This window comes from Spea bombifrons, chromosome 5 (assembly GCF_027358695.1).
Source record: "Spea bombifrons isolate aSpeBom1 chromosome 5, aSpeBom1.2.pri, whole genome shotgun sequence".
NCBI lineage: Eukaryota > Metazoa > Chordata > Amphibia > Anura > Pelobatidae > Spea > Spea bombifrons.
In genome coordinates, this window is record NC_071091.1 from 92,180,078 (window position 1) to 92,199,380 (window position 19,303).

Genomic DNA, 19,303 nt, shown 5'->3' on the forward strand with positions numbered 1-19,303 from the left:
AAGGAAGTCCCAACTAGAGCAGGGTCCTCTTCTCCTTTGCACCAGTTTGTTATTGTATGTGTTTCTAAATTGTTCTACTGACTGTAACAGTGTTGCTGAATCTGCCAGCTCTATATAAATAAATGTAATGTGATGCAATATGCAACATGTTGGTTTAAACTTAATTAGGTGGTGGAATCTTTTTGGAATATGTGCCACTTCTGGCAGGCTTTGATTTTCTATCTTTTTTTTTTTTATATATAAGATTACTGTAGTTACCTGAAAGTGGGAGGTTTACAGAGTATTTCTCAACATTTCTTGATCACCGCCGATTAGGCAGTGTCCTTTTCATGCATATGTAATTATAGGTAATAGTTGTGTGGCATAACAACCACTTGTTCCTGTCTCCCCCTGTTGGTTCAAAATAGGTTAGAAATTTATATTATGTCATGTGACCCCCAGGTGAAACCTGCTCGCACAGTATATGAGCAGCCAGACAGAAAGCTGCAGGAGAGGTAAGAGTTAAGCGGGTGCGGGTGGGAGGGGGAATGCATGTATGTTTGTATGTATGTTATCATGGATGTCTATGCATAAGTGTATCTGAGCATGAATGTCTATGTATAAGTGTGTTTGAGCATGAAAGTCTATGTATAAGTATGTGAGCATGAATATATGTGTATAAGTGTATGTGAGCATGAATGTATATGTATAAGTGTATGTGAGCATTGATGTCTATGTGTAAATATGTGTGAGCATGAATGTCTATGTATAAGTGTGTATGAGATTGGATGTCTATGTATAAGTGTGTATGAGATTGGATGTCTATGTACAAGTGTATATGTGCATGAATGTCTGTGTATAAGTGTATGTGAGCATGGATGTCTATGTAAACGTGTATATGAGCATGAATGTGTATGTATAAGTGTGAGTGAGTTTAAATGGGTAAGTGTGTGAGCATCTAAGTGTAAGTGTGTGTGAGCTGTTTTGGGCAAATGTGGTACCCACAAGCTGCTTAGGGCAAAGGTGGCACTGTGGAACATGTAGCTTGGTGAAGTTAGGGGTCCCCAGGGCAATGTTTTCACCAGGGCCCTGTGATTTCTAGTTACACCCCTGGGTAGGAGTATTTTTGTGTATATAAGCAATTTATCATATTTGTAGTTGTCTTGAAAAGGTCCACCGTGTGGACTAAATGTTGATTGTTTGCACTTAAAATTAATTCAATTATTTGAATATTTTGAGCAAATTCTGTGAGTGATTCTTTAGTAGCTCCCTTCCTTTTTTGTGGCATTATATTAGATTGTTTAGAAAATCTGACTAAAATGTATGAATTTAACATTCACTAAGTGTTTTGGTGACACTGCTGTAGATGCAGATGTGCAGATGTTTCCATTAGCTTTCACTTTAGCATTTTTAGTGGTCTTTTTATAGATTCCACCCCCAAAAGTTTGATTTGAAACAGGCCATTGATCAGCAAAAAACATACATTTTTCACTTAATTCACATAGGGGTCAGATAGATAAATTAATTAAGTAAAATACTGTTTAAAAACATAATTTATGTGTGTGACAGAATGACCTGTCATAGAGGGCCCCAAGGTACTCAGAGATGGCTCCAGCCTGGCTGTCAAACAAAGATAGCGCCAGTAGGAACTCCATTGTGTAACTAATCCCATTAATAGGATTGCTGCCAGGGGAATTGAAGGTTGGGTTGTATACATGTAACTGTTTAGCTATATTAATGCAGATCTGTGGATATATGAGGCTATGTTTTACAACAATAAAATGTTCATTCCTGCTGTACTCAATTCAAGGTAGTTGTGTCTACTTATTGGGTACACATAGGGTTCCAAAGTGTGCATGCTGGCTGGTGCTGGAAGTGATTTCGGGGACAACTGGTGCTGGAAGTGATTTCGGGGACAACAGATAAGTGTTACATAATGACAATAAAGTCTAATTGCATTTATTTTTATGATCATGCAAAAGCATCTGGGCAGCATTCACTACTTAACCAAATAGATATTAAAACTCAAGAAAGATGATAATTCTATCAAATAAAAAAAACACTAATTGGAAAATACATCTCTGACAGGGATGGCGTGGTATATGAAGCATTATGTCAGGACATACACAGACTACTTAGTAAGTACAGTGAATTGGCCAGGATTTATATTCTAGAAGTTATCATGAGTTTTACAGCATTTTAAATTATAAGCGTTGCCCAATGGGTTAACGATAAAGTGATTCCTCATATACCTTATGTTTCTCCAATATATGAAATTGTCGTCATAACTGATCAGAAATCATGTGATCCATTTGTCGGTGTCGTTTTGATTTAGAATGGGGCTTGCTATTTTTACTTTTAAATTATAATAGAGATATTTTAAAAAATCAAAATGGAAAAAAGGGTATATATAATTAGGAATCAGAATTTATACTCTCTGGCCACTTTATTAGGTACACCTTGCTAGTACCGGGTTGGACCCCCTTTTGCCTTCAGAACTGCCTTTATTCTTCCTGGCATACTTTCTACCCTTCGTGTTCATTTTCATGTTCGGCCGAATACGAATGCACACGTCTAATGTAAAGATCATACTTGACTATGATAGTCTGTATATACTGTACGTACATATACAGATTTGTAAATATTTTCACACTGAATCACTAAAAACTATATTTTTCAATGCTTTTCCTCATTACATGTTAATTAAAAATCATTTGTAATCTAACTTTCATTTATATGCTTCAGAGGTAAAACAATGCAAGCAAATTTAATCTAATGAGATTTTATCTATCTCCTCCAGCTGTAATCACTTTGTCATTGTTTATTAGGTTAGCTTTTTAAGGTCTTATCAAAAATAATTAATAGCAAGGCAAAGCCCAATTACTTATTATTAGTATATTATTATTATTATATACCTAAAATTATATGTCAAATAGTTTTTAGCTGAATGTTTATATTTAAATTATTTATCTAGGTAGCTATTTTATTTAACACCTATATCAGTTTAAAGATAGCTGATTTAATCTCACACATTATTTCCAGGACAACCAAAATCCCGATACTCCTATAGAGACTCTGGAATGCCCACAAAGGGGTAATTCGTGGCAGGTTAATTAACCTAGCGTCCTATGTTTATAAACAATGCACAGGGTCCTTCCTAGTCTTAAATCAACTCACAACACACTGCTTATATGTTACTGAAACAAACAAAAATGTAATGCAAAGGATAACAAGTCAGATACACTTTTAGCTAGAAAACTTCGCCACACTATGGCGGCCTCCAGGCCATCTCACGTTAAGGATCGTAACAACCATAAAATTAGCAAACTTTCACAAACTTCCCCGGCTGTCAGAGATCAGAGTTCCCCACACCGGGGCGGCCGGGGAACTCTGACAGCCGGGGAAGGTCTGCGCAGTGGACGCAGACAACCCCCGCTGCTAACCGCACCTCCTCCCGGCTGCAGCGGAAGTTGTCTATGCAAATCACGTAGAGCTCTAGACGGACTAAGCACCGGGGACTCAGAAGCACTGGTAAGTTTGGAGGAGGGAGGGGGAGGGAGTGTTAAATGGGGGGCATAAGGCATTTCTGGAGGCAGAGTGCTCTATGAAATGCCTTTTAACCCCCTTAATGCCAATCTGCCTTCAGAAATGCCTTTTAACCCTCTATACGCCACTCTGCCACCTGAAATGCCTTATACCTCCCTATATGCCACTCTGCCCCATAATATGCCTTTTAACCCCCTAAATGCCAGAGTGGCATATAGGGGTATAAGGCAATTCTGGAGGCAGAGTGGCACATAGGGGGTCAAAAGGCATATCATGGGGCACAGTGACATATAGAGGGTTAAAAGGCATATCATGGGGCACAGTGGCATTTAGAGGGTTAAAAGGCATATCATGGGGAACAGTGGCATATAGGGGGTTTAAGGCATTTCTGGGGCAGAGTGACAAGCTTGGGGGCAGATGTGCATAACTGGGGGGGCAGGTTGAAAAAAAAGGAAATAAAAACAAAATATTTTTCTCAATCATAGCTTTTATTAAAAAAAATTGTTCACATAGTTTACATGAATTAAAATTTACTGGTAAAACTTTTTTCCTATAGGGGCGTCTTATATTCAGGCTTTTTCTTTTTTTCATAAATTAATATTCAGATTTTCATCTTATAATCAGGGTCGTCTTATAATGGAGCAAATTCCACTGACTATATCTGAAGTTCTGAAAACCCTAGAGAGACACAGGGTTTTGGAAGAAATGTCACATTGTTCATCTCATACCCTTAGTCAATATTCGAAAGCTTGGCCCCAATGGCTCAATAGCCCGGTATCTGCATAATTTTGTTGCTAGACTTGTCGAGTCCAGATACTGGAATTACGATTGAGAGTAGAGCAGCTGCGTCTGGCCGATGCCTGGGAAGTGTGTACGAGTTTGATGACGCTTGTATCTTTTCTTTTCAGATTCTCCATGAATGTTCTTAATGCCTCACTGTGGGTTCCCGATATTTTGGAACACCTCATTGTGTGGTTAATTTTACTTTTTGTTTTCTTGACAAAATACTGAGAAAACTACTCAGATCTGATCTTCACTTCGCCCTTCATATTTCACCTGATCCGGATTCAGAATATGTGATTCATACACCGTATTCAATGCCAAATACTATCTTCATCTTTATGACTGCATGCAATGTCCATTTACACTCACATCACACACCTGACTATCCACTTCATTTACAGGGGTGTGCTTATTGTTTGCATCTAACACAATCTTATAGTGTATGCCCTTTTATTTTAGTCTTTTTTCTGTTGTTCGGACTGTATTTTTATGTACTGTGATTCAGATCTGAATAAAAACATTTCCATTTAAAAAGATAGCTGATTTTATGTAATGTTTAATATATGTAAGAAGTCACTCATATTAATGTCGGTTAATGGGGGTACCATCTACTTACACAAATTATATAGGATGAGAGACAGATATGAAAATAATTCTAGGCATCCACTGTAAATTATCTCAAGAAGCACATTGCATAATCTAATCTACTGTTGATGATTTAACAAGCAGTGATGTATTAATCTTTGGCGTGACCAGCCTGCCCTTAAATGCCGCCATCCTTACTGCTAAGCACTGGGATATGACATCATTAAAACAGCACTCCAGTTGTCAAGAATCTATGCAGGGACACTAAAGGACATCTAACGCCATGTGTGGCTCCCCCTCACACTATGTGACATCATTGTGTGACATAGTAGTGCCAGCGTATAGCTTAAATAGAAGAACGTGTATTATGTTAATAACAAAAGACCACATATTTGTCTCTGTCTTTTATAGCTGTGCACAAGTATCTGAAATAATCTACATTTTATGTAAACTATGCTTTTAAACTTTGTGTTTTTATTGGGGAAAAAGATTAGCGTAATGGTCTAGTGTCAGAAGGGATGAGAAGAAATAGGATCTTGCCACTAAATATTCTTTCAGCTGTCTTACAGCTGGTGATTCATTTATTTCATGCAATTAAAGGTTCTGATAGAACACAGAGTGTATCTGTGAGATGTCTTGTATTGTGAGTGACTAAAGTAGAATGAAGAATGACTCTATATGCTTCCTGACTAATTGGATTATTGCCCACTCCGCTAGTTTAACCACAGGGTTCAGTAATGGAATATTTGCTGGGGAAAATGCCAGTTTTATAGTGAAATGAGCTGTTAGCCAAAGCTGATTTCAACAGGGAAAGGTTAGCTCAGTAAGTCATCTGGGAATAGAATGGTAACAGCACATGTAACTTTGCTATTTCAATACTTTCACGCTTGTGGTTTTGAAAAAGGTCATGTTATTATATTTGCAGCATTTCTTTCCAAATAATCCGAGTTTCATGGTAAATCAGGAAAAACAGCTAGAAAACTTACGTGAATCATCTAGTCAACACAAAAAATTAATGGGTGAAAATGAAATATTGTTACACGGATGTTTTCCAAAGAAAATAAACTAACCGTGGACTTTTTTGCTTCTAAGCTATCATTGGTCAAATAATAAGCTGTCATTTGCTTAAAACATAACATTTAAAGCTAATGTAAATGGCTGTTCCCTTTGGAATAACTTCAGATATTTTGATGGCAACAATATTTGTTTTGCTCTTGTGTTATTGTTATACTCTTTTATTATTTATTTATAATTAATTATTTATTATATCCTTAATAAATTATATCCTTGGAAATTTATTATATAATGGCTTCTTGAATATATGCCAGTTGGATAGAACAGATGTCATCTTGTGTCCACATAGCCCTAGACCACTTTAGTTCGCTCTGTCCTAAGTTTGTAATGGCCTTTACCATAAAGAACATCATATATATATGTGTGTGTGTATATAGGGATTGATCTATCATTCTAAAGTTGCTTCTCCCAAGTTTCTGAGAAAGGATAAAAAATGTCTATTTTTAGGCACGCTGTATACCATCCAACATTTCAATAGCCAAAGGGGAACACTTTTAAGGTGTAGCTAGAGGCGTTTTTTACGAGGGACGTTCAAAAAGTTTCCGCATTTTTATATTTTCGTTGGAAACGGTGAAGGCTGGAGGAGTAGTAATTGGTCGTGTCTTAGCATGTCATTTGACTAGTGCATCAGTGGCTCCCGTTCAACCACAAACATTTTTATGGCATTAAAAAGTTGGTATGACGTTGGGAAAATTGCCTCGCAAAGGAAGGTAACTGTAGAAAAGTGATGTAATTTGTTTTTTATGTCATTTGTTTTCAAATAAACTGCGAGATGTGGCTATCCTTTAAACACTCTAGAGTTCCTAGAGGGACATAAGTAGAAGAAAAGGGGATAGAAGGATTTGGGTTGCTAAGAGGGACTGTACGTCTTTATTTGCAGGCAGAAACATGCTTATACACCTACCTTAAGCCATGTTCTTAACAGAAATATGATGAAGTGAGCTGAATATGTTTTGCACATGTACTCCCGATGCTTTGCAATGTAGTGACCAGGCTTAGCACAACACAAAGGCCAACTTCATTGAAGAAGAACTTTTTTAGATATTTGAAATAAACTGACCTTTTTTACAAAAAATACAGTTTAAGGAGATTATTTAATATGATTTATGCAAAATTAAATTTGCATTTGTTTTCTTATTCATTGTTAGAAAACATAAACATTCATGTTCACTCTAGACACCCAAATGAAACTGTTTATTTTCACAATGGCATCCCAAAGGTGGAATGCCACATCAATCAACAAAATGGTTAGATTTTAGATTTTTAAATGCAAACATCACGCTCTATAAAGATTTTTTTTTTACTCGTCTGTAAATTATTAACTGTACATTTCTTACACCCCTACAATCCTTTTCAGCCTTCTCAATTTATTTAGTTCAACCTTAAGTGATTTATTACAGCTTTCAACCATTTATTCACTTTTTGTTCCCTACCTTTTCTAAGGGGATTTATATTATATTACCTAAATCATATATATATCTATATGAAAGAAAATGTGGTTGGAAGAACTTCAGAGGATGAAATACAGTGTCTAAATCAAATTTGCCTTAAATTGATGTAAATAAAATTGCACAAAGTCAGTGGCTTTGTTTATATCTTCAAATGTCTCCAGGCAATAAAAGATTTTTGATTAAAAATGTCAATCTGGTACCCATCACAGTGGCATAACAAAGACTTATTGTTCTGTTATTTTTGTTCTAACATTACTATTGCTAATACTGCGATACTAGTATGGAATGAGGTTATTATATTTTGCACCTAATTAAACTTATTTACGTCATTGAATTTAAGTTTTGCATTTAAATGGTATATTTTTCATATTCTAATAAACTCTCTGTGTTGTTAATGATCCAGAATCCAACATTAAGTATACCCCGACATGCAATACAACAAATGTAACATTTCTAGACGTTTGTGTTAAATTTGATGGCAATAAGTTCAATACCAAATAAACTATAGTAACTGATAGGAACAATTTACTCTATTTTGAAATTTACCACGCCATACTTAAAAGGGAACCCCCACTATTTTTTTTATTGGTACGTTGTCTAACGTGCTGAAGTACCCTGTATTGCTGATTCTTTAGTCTTCACGTTGCTTCAGTGTCCTCTCTTGCACACAGACCATGCCAGACACCCATTTCAAGAGGCTGCGTATTTCTGGAAATTAGGCTGCAATTTGAATTTTTGGAAATATGCAACCTCCAAACTTAGGTGTTGCTCTGTCCAGAGCCGGCCTTAGGTGTTCTGGCGCCCTGTGCGGACTACTCGTCTGGCGCCCCCCCCATCCCAAAAAAAGAAAGGAATCAAAACTTGTAACAAAACCCCAATCACTATATACTACGCCAAACATTGATGTGGTGTAGGCCTACCACTTCATTGTCTGGCTTAGTAGTAGGGATGCACCGAAACGAATTCTGGACTGAAACCAAAAGTGCAGCATTTACCTGTCCGAAACCGAATATGACCCCCCCCCCACCATAACACATAACAAAACAATTAAATAACAATATTTATATATATATATATATATATATATATATATATATATATATATATGATTAACAGCAATCACATTCTTATCATGCCCGCAGATTCCAGGATGTACTCGTAGACTACTTGGCATGATAGGAGTATGATTGCCCTATGTACCCCGTCTCACTCCATTCTCCCTATCTACCCCCTCCTAACTATCTACCCTCTCCCTCTTTGAAGTTCACTTACCTTTCAGGAGTCCTGCGGTGGGGGTGCAAGGCCTCTGCCTCCCAGCTCTGCCACTGTATGGAACAGTATAGAGTGATGGGAGTTATGATGTACTTTTAGAGCATAATTATATAATGAAAAATACATTGGAAATGGTACAGCATAACACCCATCACTCTCACACCCTTACCAATCCACACACATACACCAATCCACACATATACCAATCCACACACACATACACCAATCCACACACATATACCAATCCACACATATACACCAATCCACTCCACACATATACACCAATCCACACACATACACCAATCCACACATATACACCAATCCACTCCACACATATACACCAATCCACATATATACACCAATCCACACACACATACCAATCCACACACACATACCAATCCACACATTTACACCAATCCACACATATACACCAATCCACACATATATACCAATCCACACACACATATACACCAATCCACACACATACACCAATCCACTTTACACATATACACCAATCCACACATATACACCAATCCACACATATACACCAATCCACACATATACACCAATCCACACATATACACCAATCCACACATATACACCAATCCACTCCACACATATACACCAATCCACATATATACACCAATCCACACACACATACCAATCCACACATTTACACCAATCCACACATATACCAATCCACACATATACACCAATCCACACATATATACCAATCCACACATATACACCAATCCACACATATACACCAATCCACACATATACACCAATCCACACATATACACCAATCCACACGCATACCAATCCACACACGTATACACCAATCCACACATATATACCAATCCACACATATATACCAATCCACACGCATACCAATCCACACATATACACCAATCCACACACATACCAATCCACACATATACACCAATCCACACATATACACCAATCCACACATATATACCAATCCACACATATACACCAATCCACACATATACACCAAACCACACATATACACCAATCCACACATATACCAAACCACACATATATACCAAACCACACATATATACCAAACCACACATATATACCAAACCACACATATACACCAATCCACTCTCACTCTATGCTTTCCTACCTTTCCTCTTTCAGTTTCTTTGCCTCCTCTTCGCTCTTCTTCTTAGGTCTTCTGTCTTCTCTTCTTCCGGGTCAGGGGGCACGGAGACCGGTGGGCGCGGCTTCAGTGCTGTGCGCCAGGATCTGACAGCAAACCCCGGCGCACAGCAGCTGTTGCCGCGGGGATCACAAGGGAACGGTATCGGAGGTCTGTTAAAGACCTCCGATACTGCTCCCTTGCGAGCCTGCTCCTCCAGCGGCGGACATTACTGTCCGTCTCTGGAGGGGTGCCGGGTGCCCCCATACTGGGGGCAGCGGACCCCGCGGCGGCAGGGGCGTCGGACCGCGCTGCGGCGGACCCCGCTGCGGCGGACCCCGCGGCGGCAGTGGCGTCGGACCGCGCTGCGGCGGACCCCGCGGCGGCGCCCCCTGGAGTGTGGCGCCCTGTGCGGTCGCACAGGTCGCACACCCCAAAGGCCGGCCCTGGCTCTGTCACAGTATGCTGTGTTCAGCATCAACAACAAAGTATTATGAGCTCCAGTGGGCTTCCAGGTGGCAAATCAATGACAATGAGAGAAGGTAGATATAATTTAGACAGGATAGATATCTTGTATGGAGAGGAGCAGAATGATAAGGCAGGGTTCTTTACATTTAGTTATAAGATTAAGTGAATATTAAAAAGACACTGTGAAATAGTGATTATTCATTCATATAGTGTGCACCTTGTATGCCCTCATCTGATACTAGCAAAATTGAAAGTAGCAGGCACTCACACACACACTCACAATCAACTCGCATTTTAATGAACATGCAGGTTGTTTTAGCAACATTTAATTGGGTCTAGTCAGTTAAATGAAGGATTAACCCTTAGCTACTTTTCTAAGCTAAAATACCACATATTTTAAACAAAAATGAAAATTTGTTTTTGTATCTTTAATATACATTTTAATATTATATGTATATTTGACATAAAACCTGTGCACGGATTGGCTAGACAAATACAATCTGGATTAGTTCAAACTTTGAAATACACCATACCATCTTGTATTTAGATTGATTAATTTGTGTAATTGAATTATAATCAGTTACATACATGAAATACAAATAAACCGATAAACACAATTCTATTTAAAAAAAAGAACTCAAGAGACCTGCCTTTCTGTATTCAATTTACTGTATATTATTTATTCATAAATAATGCTGGTTTTCCACTTAACAAAAAACCATTTTACATATTTGATGTTACAAATAACATTTGATGTTGGATTAAACATGGTATCTGTCATCTCAGAAGTAAGTGAACCAAAAGATATGTTTCTGAAAATTAAGGTCAGTGATGCTTATTAGTCCTTATCTTCCAGAAACTGTTATTCTCTTCACCAATATATCAGGGGTTTCTTCTCAAAGAATACATCTGTTCCAAATAATATATTACAGTTACATCAGAAGAATGTTTGTAGATGTTAGTTGCCGATGTTCTTTGGGGTTTTTTTAACATCTCAGATTCCTTTCTTGTCTCAATATTAAGAAAAAAGACAACCCTTACAAAAAATTATGTTTTCTGAAGTAATACTGCAGTTTTTTGGACATGAAAAAACTGCAATACTGCACTCTTACTGCAGTATTACTGCACATTTACTGCAGTTTTACTGCATTTGTACTTCACTGTACTGCAGTTTTACTGCACATTTACCACACTTTTTATATTGCAAACCTACAGTTGTACTTCAATGTACTGCAGCTTTATTGCATTTGTTCTTCCGTACAAAAATAACTGCAGTAAAACTGCAGTACAGTGAAGTACAAATGCAGTAAAACTGCAGTAAATGTGCAGTAATACTGCAGTAAAAGTGCAGTATTGCAGTTTTTTCATGTCCAAAAAACTGCAGTATTACTTCAGAAAAACTGCAGTAATTTTTTCGTAAGGGAAAACATTTCCTTTTGCTTCACAAGATTCAGTTTTGGCGATGGATATATATATCGCTGTTGTTAAATTCAGATTAGCCTTCAAATATCTATCTCCCTTTTTCCAACCATTCACTGAAAGAGAGTCCTATAAAGCCACTATATATTATCCAGACAGTAAACTCATCAGAGCCCTTCTCACGTTTGGTTTCTGTAAATCCGAATTGTTATGTGATGCACTACATTTTCCAGTGTTTGGTGCTATGTATCTAATATTACCCAAGGAAAGAGTTTACATATTACAATTTGCAAATGCTTGCTGAATGTCAGTACTGCCCAGTTAATATTTTCATCACACATGTTCACGCTCTGCATGACCTCTGCGCATGCATTTAAAGCCAGGAACAAGCTGATACAGAATAAACTATGTTAACTGCAAGAGTAATTACAGTTAAATATGCTAAACCTGTCTTTGTGAAGTGATTCGTTTCCGAGATATTCATGCAATCTAGACCATTGCCGAGAGATGTATAAATATTACAGTTGGGTCTTTCAACTGGAATTTTTCTGAGGATTTACTCCCAGTGGATTTCTGTGCACCAGCCATTGAACTATATCACCCTGACTTCTCAGACCTAAATTATTCCTGCTCAGTGTTTGGAACAGTGACCTCTAATGCAAAAAGCTTTTTTTACACTACTTCACTTTTTTTTTTAAAGGGACAAACCTGCTGGATTTTCAGTGCCCAGCAGTTTTACCTCAAGCCCGGTTAATATAGGTTATGTTGGTTTCATACGTATACTTTCTATCTCATATAATAATGTTACATAAAATAAGAAGAGAATATCAGGGAACTCAAATGTTCAGCACTCCTGAGTGGTGGACAGCTGAATTATTAGGTGCAATAAAGACGCGCGTCTGTAGGAACGGAGTCTCATGAAAAAAAAAAACATTTTTTTCTCCCTGATATAAATTCAGTGATGTATGCAGTAATGTATTACAGCAATAACAAAAACCTGGTCTTACCCCATTTTGTGCCAATAAACTCCTTATATCTACATACATGGAGGCTGCCATGATTGCCAGTCATGTGGTATGTCCCCTGCTCAGACACTACACTGAGCTGATTCTTTATGGCAATGCTAATGAAGTCCATTTCTCCATAGACTTTCATTAGTCTTTAGTGTTTGGTAGATTGGGCTAAGATAACAGAAATACAAATGCTCAATATGCCGCTGTCTGAAAAACATTACATTATGCAAAAACTGGAACTAATGTGCTGAAATCAGCACATTATTTTCAAAAATGTATTTTTAATCAGATGCTAATAATAAAAACATTGATGGGAGCTCCCCTTTAAGCTACACTGTGAATTACCCACTTTATATTTTAACGTGCAATCAATACCATGGATAAAAAGAACATTAAGGTGATTTGAAACCACAAAAACAAAGTAACAGCACATCATAAAAACGACTATTTATGATCTCTAGCTTGTTAATACATTTGTCTTGTGGGTATAAATATTTATTAGATATATGACGTTATTTATGTAAGTAAGTGCTAATTAAAATGAATGATCGCTATGTAGTTAGTTTAATCCATTATGCCAGATCCAGTAATTTTCTCAGTGTTCATTGCTAAAGATTGATTATATCCCAGACTGGAAAGTTAGTTTGATCGTCCATTACTGTAACTTCCTTAAACTGAAAATATATTGACTAATAAATACAGAAGAGACTCTCTTTATATCACGCACTATGTAAAGAGGTAGCTGATTTATTACGGGTATCACATTTGTAAGGAAGGTGATGTTTGTTACCACAATGGTCTAGTAACACCGCTTATTTTAATATCATAGCAGTCAATGTAAATTTTATTTTTGGCTGTGTGACTGATCTATAGCTACATTGCGGGTCGTATTGTTTGTTGATTGACTTGGAGCTTCCGTGAACTGAAAGTTTGGGAAACTAATAGTATAACTGTTAGAAAAATGTTTATGTTATCGTAAATATTATTGCTGACAAAGACATAAGAAAGCAGGGAATGTCTAGTCTATGATATATGGACGAGTTCCCGCCAACACGTCTACTCTAAGTTGTTCTATATATATGTGCAAAGGGTCAAGTCTAGGCCATTCTTAATTATGCAGCTTAAAGAGGTGTAACCTGCTTGAAAAGTAACCAATCATAATGATGCATGCTATTAGAAGTAGATACGATGCTATATAAACCATGTAATCCAAATGTGTAATTAGACAACGCTTCGACTTTTGTGTGTTGTGTGCCTTGTCTCGATTATGCGCATGATCTAATTAAAGGAAACTCTTTCTGAGGAGAATTCGACCATTATTTCAACCAACAATAACTAATCAGGAGTACACTTAATAATCTAAATGGAATATGAAGATACATAGACAAGGAATGCAATGATAGCTTCATATACAGTGTAATAACAGTGGTCTCAAATTGTATCACTGCTAAATTAACTTCCAGGGGACATGTAAATGTTTTGCCTTAAACTTGATTGTCTATTCTTATCTCCAATTTAAGAAAGGTTCTTTCTCCTTAGAGCAGAACGTTCTTTGTTAGGAAACACATATGTTATAAGGCATGGGAATCCCTAGAGGTGCTTCCACACTTAAGATACACTTAAATTGCACTCTCTATTTTTGTTTTTTTGTTGCGTAAGTTTTCTATAAAACCTTTTGTTCTGCAGAGTGTACTGGCCAACAGTATTATTTTGTAAATATTTTTACATGTAAAAAAAAATAAAAAACTACCAGTATTTTGGAAAGAATGTAAAGCAAACCCAAGGTTAAACTATAGCTCTGAGTAGACTCAAGTATGCAAGCATCACTAAAGGGTGCTTTCGAGAAGGAAAGAAATTATATCTACTTTTCATTCTAGTAGATTAGCTGTGTTTTATTACATGTAAAATGCTTAATTTATTTGATTTTCTTCAGTTTTGGAAGGCATGAGAAAAAATAACAGTCACTTTATAGGGTATTCTAAAACTTAAGCCTCATTGCATTCTAAGATTAATTAATTTCAATGTTCTTAATTCAGTAACACTGGCCATCTGATGTTCTCTGTAAAATTACCTCCAACAATGTCAAGATGCATAAAAGTAAATCATGAATATGCCTGGAAATGCTTACACGAAATAGTTGTTTTATGTTTTTGCTTCTTCTTTAGAAGGAATGTAGGCCATGTAATATGCAGTTTACACGAACTGACACGTCACGTGATTCACAAAACTGGGACACGGAACCATCCATAAGAAATAGCGCTCTTTAATTCTGTTAAGAAGCTGTGGTATTCTGGTTGAACTAGCAATTTTTGCTCTTTCTCCTCTTTGTTCTCCTCTATTCAAATGTTCGTTTGTGATGGCAATGCATTGATTGCGGCAAAGAACTGTGTATAACCTTTTCTGCTCCCTCAACAACAGTCAATGGGATCTAACAAGATAGAAGAGATAATACGCTCTGGCTGACATTTACTGGACAAAGGGACAAAAGACTTTTATTGTGATAGTTTGTTCCCTACTTGGCCTTGATTGTCAATTCAACTGATTATAAGAATGATAGGCATTGTATTTGGCAGATGAAAATGTCCTACATGTGCACTTAAAAAAAATAAATCAATATGATGCAGTACAAATGTTCATCTTTACACTACACCCCTGGACTGATGAATCTCATTTTCTAAAATACTAAAACAAATCTAGGTTTCAAATGATATTATAATATTTTCAAACATATGCAAATACTATTTTCAATGTGTGTGTGTGTTCTACCTCTGTTATATTAGCCCAATCTACTGGACACACACTCACTGCTTATGCTTGGGCATTTAAAATCACATCTTATTGTTGCCTATGCCCCACCATTAACACACATATATATATATATATATCTATATATAGTAAAGGTTGTAGCCGTATTACCCCCCCTCCCCTGACAAGCCTCCCCCTCCCCTGCCACACAACATTGAATTCTATGTGTCATTTTGCTCAGAAATGTTTTCTTGAGATAGGGAGAAAAGCTCCCAAAAGCTTGTCATTCCAAATTTCTGTTAGTCCAATAAAAAAGGTATTATCACAAGATATATATATATATTAACCCCTTAATGACAAAGCACGTACATGTACGGGCTCAAAATGCATTGTTTTCAATGGGTTTAGGGACCGCCCATTGTCCTTAAGTGGTTAAATACACAATATTTTATATAGTACAGACTTTTGTCTTATGTGCCATACTCCTATAAAATACTTGTGGCGTTTGCATGTTTTTTTTCTGTTTCCTTCTAAAGTGACATGCAATTATGCTCTATTTTTCTCCAAGGAACAAGAGGGGGCAAGTATGACTGGCAAAACACAGACCAGCAACATTACAAACAAAAATGATCCAAAATCAATCAACTCTAGAGTCTTCATTGGAAATCTGAACACAGGAATTGTCAAAAAAGCTGACATTGAAGCAATATTTGCCAAATACGGAAAAATTGTGGGATGCTCGGTCCACAAAGGATATGCTTTTGTACAGTACATCAGCGAGAGACATGCGAGGGCTGCAGTCACAGGGGAAAATTCAAGAATGATAGGAGGCCAGCCACTAGGTAAGGAAAAGAGTAAACTACTGTTTTACAATGGTTTCTTTAACAATGTAATTTATCATCTGTAATGGTTGTGTTCCAATAGACATGGGTGGTCTTCAGCATCAAACTGCTGTTGATGGCTATTTTTCCTCTGTAATGGCACAAGAGAGCTAAAACGTGAGATGCTCCCAAGCAGTGACACACTATATGACGAAGTAGCTGTCCATTCTTGGTTGAGTGTCTCAAATTTTCTTTGAAGGACATTTAATACTTTGGAATCTCTCAGGGCACACCTCAAGTCTAAAGGTGAACCTAGATGTGGAACGCCTTACTCTCTTGTGGCTAGAGGGATACAAATCATACCCCACTGATGAGTTTGTCTGGGGTTGTTTGTTGCTTCGTGAAGGGGAATTTTGTCTCACATTTGGGTTCTGGAGGCATTTGGGGCAGGATCAGACTGATATCTTGATGGCAAAAGAAAGCTAAAACTAATCGGGGACACGTTGTAGGACAGGCTATGTAGGGGCATTTCAAAATTGTTTTTTGGTTCGTTGTTGGCCCATTCGTACTCAGGAGAATTATGTTCCCTGCACATTTGGTTCAGTTTGCAGGACTCACAGAGGTCTCACCACACCAACTAATCTTTTACATTTTGTAAAATATCCAGAGATAACACTTCTTTGTTGTGGTTGTTCTCATTTCTAACAAATGACAAATATTTGAAGATTTTTTTTGTAATAGACTTGTATCACTTTTGCACATCACAGCATGCAACTAAATTCTACTTTGCTGCACATTAAAGGGAAAGAGAAGTTATTTAGATGGATACCAAAACCCTCCCATTTTCGTGTTCTATTGAGCAGTTTACATGTATTTTTAGTTACAGCTCTACTTTAACAAAAAACAAGTGCAGCTGGCAAAAACCTTTCCTGAGAAACGACGCAAAGCAACACCAACAAAACTCTCCTGATATTCTTGTTTCCACAGCCGTTTCTTGCCATGTTATGTTACTTAATGATGTCGCACAACATTTCAGGAAGCCTTGGGTTGTGAAATGATGTCTCTGGTGGGGCCTTGGTTTCTGAGTCCAGCTGGAGACGGGTTGAGACTAAATCCAGTCCAAGAATCTTTGACCCTATGTAGTCCATGATTGTAACATGTTTCCTTGTTATAAAATGCATTGTTGTCCTGTGGAGTGTCTATCATGGTGATATATTATTGTTTCCCTTTTTATTGGGTGGTAACCCACTACCACCCAGAGAAGTATCTAAAGATGTCAACTTCTCCCCTGTGTTTCTCTTTGCTTTTTATGTGTTGTCTCTTTGTCTGTCTATATGACTCCAGTTTTCATACAGTAACGGAACTCAAGCATGTATAGGATAGACATATAGATATCATGGATCAAAGATGGTCTGATGTCATTCTGTATACGCAGAAAGCATTCACGTTCACAGTAATCTAACACAAAAGTTGCAGTCATGTCTTACTTTCAGTGTATTTGCATAGTATGCTCCAAAAAATAGCAATTTTTTCCCCAGGATCAAACATTAAATATGAAGCACTTTAGGAGTACCGTGATGCACATTGATTAACCATTATGCATGTGTGTTAGAGCAAAAAGATCTACTTGAATAAAATTGTTCTTGATTACAAAAGGGAATTAGGAGAAAATATGTTTTATAAGATTTTTTTACAAAACTGGTAAATGTACTTTTAGATGTTAATTTAAAAAAAAATCTTCGGATCATTGAAAACGTTTGTTCGGAAAAGTACTATAAAAACAGCTTCTATAAAAAAGCTTCACTTTCTAAGGAAATATCTTTATAGACTATATTGACCAGTTATACTCATATCCCAATGCCAATATGCCAATGATGCCACCATGTAAATATTGTTTACATATCCCATAGGCATAGGTTCTATGATTGAGCAGAAGTGGCAGACATATTATATATTCAATTCTCAAATGCCTAATGTTTATAATCCAGGTTCTCATTGCCCATTCAACAACATAGTTTATTCTCTGTTTGTGTCTTTCTTGTCTTATGTTTGTTTCTGACCTGTGTACAACTTGCGATCTTGTCTATCACCCTAACTTGACATAATGACTCTTGATCATCTGTCTTTGGTTCTTTATTATTGTTCTAGTTAATTTACATTTTCTCACTCATCTCTTTAATTCTTTGTGTTGATTAAGTTCATTTTTGCATTTGTCCTATCAATAATGTTTGAAAACACACTGATATATTGTAAAAAGAGATGATGCAGGTATTTCTAGTAATGATTATTATAGTAAGTACACTCTACATGCATACTCTATGTATCTATTTATGTATGTATATACATAATATATATGTATACAATATGTATGTGTGTATAACAACCATACCCATGTACCAAAAAACAAACATGGGATTTAGCGTTTATAGAGGATAGTTCACAACATCTTGTTAACTTGTTCCAGCACCTTGGTCAGTTCCCTTCAAACCTACAGTATTTTCTCTTTGACAAGACATAAAAAGAAATGCCAAAAGTTTCCGTCCATTGCAAGATAGTTTTTGAGTTTTATTTTTTTTTCTACTTGCTTTGAAAACATTGAATTGCAATGAGGCTTTACCTAATATCATATATTATATATATATATATATATAAAAACGTAATTTAACAAAATGTAGATGGTTCTTATAACTGGGTGAGTTCATTATTTATCCACATCTGTCAGCAGTATTTTTTGTTTAGCAATATTGACCAAGCAAATGTCTTTTTTTTATCCCAGCACCAGAAGGCAGAGTAAGAATATTTTTTTATCCCTTAACTGGCATTAATCCCTAAGGAAGAAAACATAAATATTAAAAAGCTAAATTTCTCTTTTCAGTTCCTTTTTGGTGATGTTATGTTTAGATATAAATTTATTCCTTTTCAATTGATGTATCGGTATTGGCTTGTCATGCTGAGGCAGGCAAGACTGCTATTATTTTTTCA

At 36.6% G+C, this 19,303-nt stretch overlaps 1 protein-coding gene across 2 annotated transcripts in view; it reads left to right on the forward strand.

The window, feature by feature from the left end:
• The window catches only part of RALYL (RALY RNA binding protein like), a 250,074-nt gene that overhangs the window by 103,020 nt on the left and 127,751 nt on the right, over positions 1-19,303 (forward strand). For both annotated transcript variants that reach the window (XM_053466729.1, XM_053466730.1), the window contains exon 2: positions 16,069-16,342. In XM_053466729.1, the coding sequence (XP_053322704.1) occupies positions 16,087-16,342 (256 nt within the window). In that variant the 5' untranslated portion in view covers positions 16,069-16,086. The remainder of the gene's footprint in view (positions 1-16,068; positions 16,343-19,303) is intronic.